This window comes from Athalia rosae, chromosome 1 (genome assembly GCF_917208135.1).
Source record: "Athalia rosae chromosome 1, iyAthRosa1.1, whole genome shotgun sequence".
Taxonomy (NCBI): Eukaryota; Metazoa; Arthropoda; class Insecta; order Hymenoptera; family Athaliidae; genus Athalia; species Athalia rosae.
In genome coordinates, this window is record NC_064026.1 from 13,089,215 (window position 1) to 13,100,620 (window position 11,406).

The following is an 11,406-nucleotide window of genomic DNA, read 5'->3' on the forward strand; positions in this document are numbered from 1 at the left end:
AATTATGTTTTTGATTTTACGTATGACGCGGTATAGAGATATCGTTACGCACTCATCATAGGACGAAAAAATCCAATTGATCGATGCTTGGTACACGCGGCGGGGTATGAATCTGTGTAGGTTCATTTCACGCGTCTAGCATGGGGTATTCCTTGCTAAATAGTTCCGATCGAGGTTCAAACGAGCGTGAAAGACACCCGGTTTACCTTTGCTCGACTTGCAGGCTAACAAAAAGTATACCCGAATCGTAAGGATTAGCTATACGCCGAGGAGATGAGGTTTCGAGATGACGCTGTACAAGGGTGCGCAGGAGGGTGCAGGTTGTTTCGTAACACCAATTCGTTAAGGTATTTTTTCGTTTTTGGTTCCGTAACTATATACCTGAGGGATCAGTACATATATATATTCTAATTGTAACTACCGGTAATGGTTGGTCCCATTGTCCATCCTTCTGTCTGACTTTCTGTAGGCTGCCAGTTATATATACATATATTCGAGAAAATGGCACGCGATCTTATTCTCCAGCTAAATAAAAGAGGGATGAGGAGGCACTTGTCTCCTAATGGCAGCCAACTTCTCTTATTCTTTGCATTTCCAAGCCTCAACCTTTCCATATAAATATATATATACCTTATACTCGGCATTGTTTAGAGACAAGCCTCAGTCTCCGCAGGGACAAAGCGCTCGACTCGCGGAGTGTTGGATCCGACTTAAAAGCTCGCGGAGACATCCCATTTTCCTGTTATCTTTACCTTATTCTTCTCCTTTTTTCCTTATATCTTTTTTTTTAGTTTTTTTTCCCTACTTATTCCCGCACCTTATACCTCTTTGACCGCAGCGTCTCACTTATTTTATCTGCATTATTTTCGCTAAACACTGACACGAGGAAGTTCATTCACTGTTCCCATACCGCTTTTCATTAACTGAAACGTAAAAGCTTGAGTTATATCGTCGCCAAGTTTAACACGCTTTCCGATATGCACTCAGAGATTTATTATAAACTCCCCCGCCTGCACCGGTCGTCGCACCTACATAGTATGTATACGTATACGACGACGAATGAGAAATTCAGGATAATCGTACGACGTGTGAAAGTTCTGGCCGGCGGTAATTTTTTCAATACGCGTCCGATCTGGCATGGGCTTTTTTAATTTTATTGCGCGCCGACATTTCAATCTTTTTTGTTTCTTGATATTTCAATCGACGTATAATTTCATTTTTCTTCTTTACTTTATGTTATTCTAGTTTTAGAGAATGTTAATTATAAATGGCTTAAAATATGTGAGCCTCAATTTCAATATGAGTAGGTACGTATACTTATACCAGACAACGTTTGCACATACTTGTACCGATATCGATTTTTTTTATTATATTTTATTTTCTTCTACTTTATTTCGTATTAAAATTTCTACTCTATAATTGACAACTCTTCAAAAGAGTTATTAGCGATGAAATGGTCGTTTCGACGATTGCAACCGTGATGCCTCGGAGCGTTTTGCGGCTGGCGTTTATACGTATAGGTATAGGGATGAGAATCAATTTAGGATAAAATTCTCTGAATCTCTGAGGAAAATAAAAAAAGGCAAAAACGTGGATCTCAGATTTTACATAACATTAATTGAGATGCACTATAACGGCGGATCAAGTTATATGCATAGATAGATCAGTTGGTTTTCAATGGACTCTATATCAGGTTCGTCGGCAGGTAATCACGGCACTCGTAGAAAACGAGATGATCTCTGTACCAAAATTCGACAAAATAAAACATAGATATGTCGCTACCACGTAGTCAGCTTGAGTCGCCCGTGTCCGATTCGTAGACGAAAATTTCTATATTCAACGAAATTTCGCGAACGGTGGCCACCGACCGCCGCACGATCTATGCAGCATCGCGTGTGGGTAGAGAATTAACATCGGTACGCTCATTGAATTCGGGATGATATTTCGATTTTGAACAACTCACATGCTATAATACATATGTACTTACCGATCCTGTGCACACTCGACGGCGAATGTGCTGTATATATATGCAGCCGTACATCTTTCCATTTAATACCGATCCATACATCTATACGTATATTGTTAGGTAGATTGCACGTAGGTAGGAACCACAGATACGGAAGACCCTCGTATTGCCCATTGCAGCGCTCGTGCAGGGTATTAACATAGGTACGAGTACACGTACAGTATGAACAGGTATACCTCTGTTCGTACAAGTAATACACACGTATACATATTCTCAGTAATTATGATCTATGTGTACCTTATACGTACATGTACAGAGCACAGGATATCGACGCGCATGCAAGTAGAAAATGTTTTGTACGATGGTGTTGAAACTTGTTGAAAAAGTCCTGAAATTCCTGGCCCGCTCCTCCATCGCGTATAATATATCATTCTATAGACGGGAATTTGTTTTCGCGAAACGAATCTTTTGAAATTTGGAATACAAGATAAGGAGTGGTTTTAGGGGTGCGGGAATTCGTTGTATACATAGAGCGGAAGTGATAGGGATAGAGGGCATTCCGCGAAGAGCGAATTAGCCAAAGTAAAAGAGAGAGAGAGAGAGGGTGAAATAAAGGATGATAAAAGAAAGGAGAGGAAGGATCGGCGCCTGGGTATACACGGAAGTTACTCTGCGTCGCAGGATAATCTAAAATCTGTTCGAAGCATCGGTGATGGGAGAAAGTGAAGAAAGCAGCTCACCCCTTTGCGCGACTCGCGAGTTATGCTAATTAAGAACTTCACCCTTGAGCCCTTAAAACGATGTTGAAGAGTAGTTTGTACGAAGGGTGTTTGTCGCACCCGCACGTAACGATTGTAACGTATGTTAGCGCTTCGGTATAGGTATTATAATAACATTAATAACTGGCGGAGCGAGCGGCTGAGCAATCGGGGCTAATTATATACGCTGTACTCGTACACGTGTGTACTTGTGACTGTGGTGTACATTTACTTCACGCGTATAATGTTCAGACATGCGATAATAACTATTCTCACGTGAGCTGCGGGACAGGGACCGTGTTGAGGCATTTCACTAAACGGTTACGCTTCTGCAGCGTTGCAGAAATGGGACTGGGGGGACTTGCACAGGGACCATGGAAAGACGGCGTGCATGAGCGGTGTCCGCCGCACGTGTGGCCTGCCCATTCGTGAGAATATATCACCGTTATTCCCGAGAGATCGATGTTTTTAATCAAGGAAATGTCTGTTTGCATCGCAGCCTCTAGGCGTACATTGGTGTTTATTAAAAGTAGAGAAAAAAATCATAAAAAATAATAATAAAAAATAATAAAAAGAAAAAGGAAGAACCGAAGAGAAGAAAAAAAAACAAAAAAAAAAAAAAAAACAAACAAACGGAAATGGAAAGCGGAGAAAATATTTGAGAGTAAAAACAAGTAAAAAAATATTGTAATAATCTGCCTCCGATTATAGGACCGACAATGGGAATGAATCAAAAACGTTTTACCGAATCGCGGCAGCGAATCACAATAACGCGCGCGGGGTACGAAATTTCGAAACACTACCGAAGCGCGTCGCGCGCTGATGGCAGGCGGAGATGAATAACGAGAGTCTCAAACTTGACGTATTATATCCGATACCTTTGAAAAACACAAATCATTTATACGATCCAACCAAGTTACGAGAAATTCGTGTGCTTCGTACGTCTCAATACGTTAGACGTCGTTAGCATCTGATACAGTTTACTCGAATGATGTGGAATACACTCGTACTCACTCGGGCGAACCCTTCGAGTTATAGGATTCATACGTACTTATAGGTACTATACACCGATTGACGGGAACAAGCGCTCGTTACATTCATGTATTTTCAGATTTTTGGATCAGCTGTCGTCGTAGGCGGGGTGTAAATACACAGCGAAGCGAATGGACAATATATAGAAATGTGCTTGCACAGGCGGAGGTGCGAAGTTACACGAGCGTGTCAAAAGTCGTCGGAAAAGTTATACTTCAAGCGTTGTCGTCAAGAGTCGTCAAAACGTCGGAAATATCTCTTCTTTTTTTTTTCTTCTTCCTTTTTCTCCTACATAAGTATATATTTTTTACTCATCTTCTTTCCGTTTATTTTAGACTTTTATTATAGTGATTGGATGTCGGCGTGACACGAGCTCTAGCTGAGCGCGGGAGCAAAGCTCTCTGGGATTCTTTTGCTACATAGCTTGGTATACAATACGTATGTGTGCGATACGTACATACGTATGTACGTATACACTGCAGCGGTGGAGTAAAAAAAGGTGGCGGTACCCCACCTTCCCCTCCCTGATATTTTATAATCATTTTTATAGATGTAATCTCGCAGGTCGCGCGAATGGTGGAGACACGCGTTACATTATCCCTTGGCACTTGATATCCGTCAACGGACAGCGCTCGACTAAACCTACGTTGCGTACTGCGGGAAGGGGAGACCGAAGCAATTTGTCCCTTTAGAATATTCATAACGAACCACAGAGTTTACCTCGTTGTCATCCCGGCTTTGAAAATGGATTAGGTAAACTCGGAGATGCACCTGTTTTTGATGAAATTTCAAGTCCTCTCTGCAAATGACGAAAATTTTCGCACCTAGGTATATCAAATATTTTTCCATCTTCGGAAACAAAGTTAACACATGCGGTAGATGATGTGTCCTTTTTTTGGTTGTTTTTTTTTTTTTTTAAAAACTGCAACTCTAGGTCGAATTACGATGGTACCTACGCTTAAGAAAATTTCACGATGCGGTAATCGGGACGGTTATCCATACGTATACAATAAATACTGCAAGTGCAAAAGGATGTAATTAACATAGTGTTGTATATTATCGTTGCAATTTGACGCTAGTGGTGAGGGGTATAAGAAACTGTGTGTACACACACATCTCCGCAATAATCTTTGTTGAATTAATTAAACGACCGCAAGGTAAAGCCACGGGGATTCATCCGCGACCCGCAGGAATCCCGCAGGACCCGCCGCCAGTTCTTGCTAATTAATTCTTTTCGATAATTAGGTGCTCTCGTGAGGGTTGCGGGCATTAATTTCGCCCAAAACTCTCCCCCCCAACCAGTCGATTATGCATGCCAGAGGTGAGAAGGAGGTGTCCGCGTTTCTTGCAAGAATAAGAGAACAGAATCGCTGGGGATGTCCCGGGGCTTCTCTGTCCTCTATCGATCCCGACTTTATGTATACACGTAGATATATACATATATATATATATCTATTGTACATATATACATATATACATGTATATGTGTGCGTATATAACTCGGTACAGATAGATGTATACGTTGTACATAATATATACGTGCATAGATCTAGGCACATTCTTATCTATATTATATACCTCCGTATGCACGTATATTAGGTTACATACCCATTGTACACATCGGCACTAACAATCCCGCCCTTCTTCACGTATACATATTATAATATATTTCACACGGGTGTTATGTAATCCGCATTATCTACAGGTTACATGTGGTGTATATGTTATGTACGAAGTCCTTGGTATTTCTCGTATACATATACACTCTTGTGTATTACACGAAACTCCATCAAATCTGAACTTCCGGATTAAGAAATATTTACTCCTTAACCTTCGACGTGGAGAGATGAGCAGAGCTCGGGAAATTTTCTTTTTTCTTTTTTTTCACCTTTTCAGTTCTTCTTTTTCTTACACAGAGATAAAGAAGAGAGAATGTAGCGAGAATGAGAAAGATAGTGGATATACGGAAGCGCGAAGGTGAGAGTTGGGGGCCCTAGGGAAGTGCAGGGCGAGCTTTTGACGGCGAACCCCGTGAGAACGGCCACTGAAGAGGATTTAATACGCAACGTCTAACGCAGGGTATAACGCACATTCATCCCTAGCAGCCGGTACAGATTACAGTAGTTCATCCGACTTTTGTCAAAACCCGCGACAAAGTTCGAAATTCACTATAGATAACACGGTTCGCTGTATTTCTGATGATCTTTGAACCGAGCTCCGAACCCATAGATTTGATACTCGAATCGATGGACCCCGATCCTGCATTTAGCGGCAGCGCATCTGTATCGTACATGCGCTACAACGAATACACATATGTACGAATGTCTGTACGCAGACGGTAAATAAGAAAAATCACTTCAAGTTGTAATTGGCTACAGCCGAAAGTTTTCGAAAACTTGAAACAACGTGGTGCACGTAGGTATACCGTTGAGATTTTTCAAACTCGGAGTAATACACCATACCCACCCGACACCGCTGAATCGACTCAATCAATCGTCGTAAAGTCCCAACATCGAGGGCACACTAGGTATACGTATGGGATATCAACGCTCGACGATTACCGCGCTCGATCCTCGACCTTTGCAAATCAATTGGTGAGACAGACGCGATTATGCCGCTGCGGTGTGTTCACTCATTCACCCACTGCAGGCTACTCCCTGAATACGTCACGATACGAAAGAATCATTTGCTGTATCAATGTTTTTTTTTTATTGGTATTAATATGACAACAATGTCTCGATCGAATAAGAGATGAAAATGACGTGTACATCGGCGCATTTGAACGTTTTTTGCACGCCCTGCAAAATAATTAGATATTTTCGTTATCTCTATAATTGAAAGTTGTTAATCGAAACGGTTGCGCGTTTACTTTAGTTTTCCTTCAAGTATCATTCGATATAATACGATGAAATTGATAAGAATAATTCGGGCGGGTGAGATGAATGAAATCCAGTTAGAATGAACGAAACGTCGGAGGTAGAAGAGGGGCAGTTTTGACCCTCGTTGACATTCCTAAGTCTGTGTTAATTTGGAGATGACCTCAGCGATAGGCCGGGATATTCGTTGGTGGAATGAAGAGCAAATTTAAAAAGGCCATGAAAAGGTCGTTCGTCGGTACTGAAGCCTTTGTTGCAGATTGGGTAGTCTTTCCACGTCGTTTAGAAATTCAGGTTTTCACTTCTAAACTCCGAGTTGAATAATGAAAGTGTACGTATGTATACATAGGTATACGTGTGGCGTATCGGTGAACGAAGAAATAAACTGACAAGCCTGCAGTCGAAGCAAGTAACGAAGGAACGCGGTGGGTGTGTAAAGAATGAAGATCGGTGTGCGATAGGTATAATGCGTAACTACTGGTTGGGAATAGGATATACATACACACAGTGGATAAACAGGGTGAACGTGGTGGCTTCGTACCTAATCTGTTTACTCACGGATCGCGACGTTGGAATACCTGACTCTTGCTTGTGGAATGTCTTCGTTTCCAGATTCTCAACTGTATAATGTATAACAACTTGCAATATTATTTCAATGGTAAAGCGGCAAAGAGGCCATAACGGTACAGATCCGAGTTAGACAAATGATCGTACTTAATGACAGACAAAAGCTCTCCGGTTAAATGACAGGCATAAGAGAAACAGATAAATGACAGATATTAGAGAAACGGACTAATGGCGAGCTTAAGGTGAACAAATAAATAATTCTCAAGGCGAAAAAGGGGAATAAATCGTCCCACTCTGTATATCTCTATGTACAATATGATATAAATAGTTTTCTGAAATGAAATACGTATCATTAAATTATGTGTATGTCTTTTTTGTTATTAACAATCGATAAGCATTCGCTGTCATATAACTCGCGTAGTTATATCCGAGAGGATAGGTATGTTGAATAATTCCACTGCACTATATTTCATTTCATATTTATAATTAAAAAAAAATTCCTGCGCTCAGAGACATACATACCGTCTACAATATACATAGGTGTTGTTCGTTGTAATTCAAAAACAAAAACAACACAACAACAACAATAATAATAATAATAATAATAATAATAATAATAACAAATAACAATTGTAATACACAATATGTAATCAATTGTATATGAATGGTCCGTTTTTTTTGTGTTATCTTATATTGCGTATTCAATTTGTACAATCAACGGCACCGGTTTTTTACGTTCTTCTATTTTTGCCTGGACAAAGGATTTATTGAATTTTTGAAATTTGTTTCTCAATTCGTGTAGTAACTTTTTCTTCCTATGGGAAAGATGACGTGCTATTTATTTGTATGGATGACTTTTTTAGACACCAGCGTATTGCTGGACTACTTTGGACCACTCCCTTGGGAAGTTTCTTTGGATATGAGAAAGAACTTTTTGAATTTGCCTAGTTTCTTGGGGGCTACACTGCGGACATGAACCGCGTAGTACAAGTGGTGCCAGACCTGAAATAGAAGAAAAATGTGTTTGTATTATTGATACAAATATAGCTGTATCTGCGTACGTGTTGGAATTTGTTACATAATACATATTTCTTGCATATACCTATTGGTCTTCATACATACATGTATGTAGCAGGACTTTATTATCATTATTATTATCATTATTTTCTATTTGGTTGACTTTTTCATTTTTCTTTTTCACTTATCCGTGGTAGAACCATGCGGTGTGATTCTCCGCCGAGCGAAATGAATCGAAAGTTATTTCAGAGGGGGGAAACGACGTGCAGGTGCAAAAGTATTAGTCGCGTGTTGTCGAGATAAGCGATTTCTAAACGTTTAAAATTTTCAACGCACGAATTCATTGCGCTGCTTTGAATAATTATAAGCTGAAAATGTTGAGCGGAAAAAGCGTACAAATGGTGTAATTAAAAAAATATACGTATGTATGTAAGTGTTTACTTTAGTTTCCGTTATACCTATGTATGGTTATTTCGTTTTGAGTAAAGATTGTGGAAAATAAATTGAAAAGTAATCGAGGTAGATCTGTGGAGAAGTGAAAATATAATAAACTAGCCTGCCAGTTGATTCACACGTAATGAATACCCAAATCTACACACAATGATTTATTGAAGACTCTAAAAGGCTAGTTCACAAATGTTTATCATCAAACAATGGAAGCCTTTGATCTTGACATCAAACGGTAATTTCATGATTTATTGGAAATTTAGGTACAGCAGAAGCCTCGTGTATAGGTTTATGAAAAATAGTAAAATTGCAATCCTTTCTTCCAAAGTTTTAACCCAGTTTCGATTCGAACTAAACATATTATGACTATAGCAAGGTGCATTGTCTCGCGTGGATTCTGCACCGATTCACATAGTTATTATACTAAAATTGAGCGAAATCGAAACTTGCAGCAATTATTCTATAACCACACCGTGAATTAGATATAGGTATATGGCGAATAACTTACTTTTCAATCGACGTCCTACTGGGTCGCACGTTGCTTCGCCCAGAGCACATTTCAATTGTCTCATGAGATAACGTTTGTCACTTAAAGCGACCTCAAGTTGATCATCTGAAACCCTCGATTGTGCGGGTACAACATTCCCTTGGGAGTTTGCTATCATCGTACAACCGATTACCGAACAGACAAGGAATACCTGAAACAATAAATCATCATTTTTCATAACGCATCGCATTTATGCTCTATACCATCTATCTGGGATACCATTTTCAATTTACTTTTCAATTTATGCGTATAAACTGTCTTATCGGAATATTCGCAGAATTTTCAATGTGAATATAGGAAACACTGATTTTTTTTAATATCGGAATTATATCATATATTTCACCCACATCGTATTTGAATTAAGAGCTTGTTTTGATACGCGAGTTATGCAGCCGGTAAGCCCGAGCAAAGCTGCTTCCTAACAATTTTTGACTTCCATCCAAACGTTCGTATGGATATTAACAAATGCGTAAATATGAGTATTTGAATAATATCAGGGTATGGTTACTAACGGTGTGGTTTATATTTACGGTATAATGCGGAGTCAACTTTATACGTTATGATATTCAAAATTGAAACAGGTGTTTACCAATTACGCTCGATTTATGTTCTCGTTTAATCACTTCGATTTGTTTAATCAAAAAGTCCGAGATAATTTTCAGATTTTTTTAAATATTTGTGGCGGTATCACATGCGTATGTACTTTTTCTAGTCACTTACCTTTAGTAGCTGCAGAGTCATAATTGTTAATGAGTTGAATAACTTTTTCCTTTTTCTTTTTATACGTCTCGTTCGAACGAATTGTTGAGGTATATATGAAGTGAAACGTGGGAAGAATACTGTCCGCGATTTAATGCCGAAATCAATTATTTCACAAGTCAACGAGTAAGTGTGAGTATGAGGATAAAGGGGATAAAATAAAGCAAAGGCAGGTTCGAAACTTGGCGAGAGACCGTTAATATATAGATATCTTGTTCCTTTCAGTTGCTTTCAGTTGCTTTCAGCGCGAAATCTTATAACACACTGGCACTTGGCTTACGCCCTTCCAGTATATACGAAAGTGTGCACAGGTACGATGTAACATGCATACAACTTGTTGGAGAGAGAGTAGAATATATACCAAACTCTGTAAGACACGATATAGCTATACGATATCTGTCTATATTTTTTTTTCGCTCAATGGAAGGGAGGGAACGAAACCTCATTCCAGGATGTATAATAAATGCTTCGGGAATTAATTCCAAGAATTGAGCTCCCCATAGAATCATATATAGAATTATTTTCACATGAATAATCACTTGATGAGGGGAAATGCACATGGAATAATAATTTGGCTCATCAGACGTACGATACTCAATAATTGGCTGTCGTGCCGATGGATTCTTCATATAATTCAAATTAAATTGAGTGCATAGGCAACTGATCATCGATTTTTTCGACGTTTTATACATGGTGAGATAAACCTTCGTTTCAATGAATTTTCGACTGGAGTGTCTCCCTTTCAGTTAATTATTGTAATGAGTGTGATTTCTGCTTTTCAGCAATGAAAAAACTCGATAGTTATTGCCACAATTCAACATCTATTATATTGCAGCGCTGTAGAAAAAAAATGTAACTGAGAAGTTTCAATAACCTGACCGCATACAAATGAATCGTTCCAGTCTAGTTTTCTCTGATTAATTCGTTAATTTTTCACTATTTTATACGAGATTTCGAATATTCGTATCATACTCTGGCTGCATACACGTATATATACTTACTCATGTACCTATGATAATGCCTATGTATCATGCATACGAAGGTACATGAGTACTAGCATGTACTAGCTACATATTTCTCATATCACAAATCGTGTGACCCTTGGAAGGATTTCTGGAAATGGAAAAACGGAGGTGAAAGTTCATCCGACGGATACGTTCGGTTATATATCCCAGCAATACACTTTACTTCCCGTTGAGAGAAAGTACAGAAAACTGGCGACGATCTGCTGCACTGTTATACAGTATCATATAATATATTCAAGGAACTTATCGCCATTTATGTTCAGTTCCCAGAAATTGATAATGATAAACCTGCACCTTATAACGATATATCGGCATATCCTGATACATGACGTATTTGTTCTTGTTCACGTTTTTCGATTTGGGATTACATGATCCTTAGTGAAATTCTACAGGTTGACCGCCTATTACGTCG

General features: G+C 39.1%; 1 protein-coding gene across 1 annotated transcript; it reads right to left on the bottom strand.

Annotated features, from left to right (window-relative positions):
• Nucleotides 1-7,662: 7,662 nt before the first annotated feature.
• On the bottom strand, nt 7,663-10,298 carry LOC105687009 (ejaculatory bulb-specific protein 3-like). Its single transcript, XM_012402313.3, has 3 exons — nt 9,931-10,298; nt 9,172-9,361; nt 7,663-8,201 (listed from the first exon to the last, which is right to left on the bottom strand). The coding sequence occupies exons 1-3, from the start codon at nt 9,949-9,951 to the stop codon at nt 8,059-8,061; spliced, it is 354 nt and encodes a 117-aa protein (XP_012257736.1). The 5' UTR covers nt 9,952-10,298; the 3' UTR covers nt 7,663-8,058.
• Nucleotides 10,299-11,406: the final 1,108 nt, after the last annotated feature.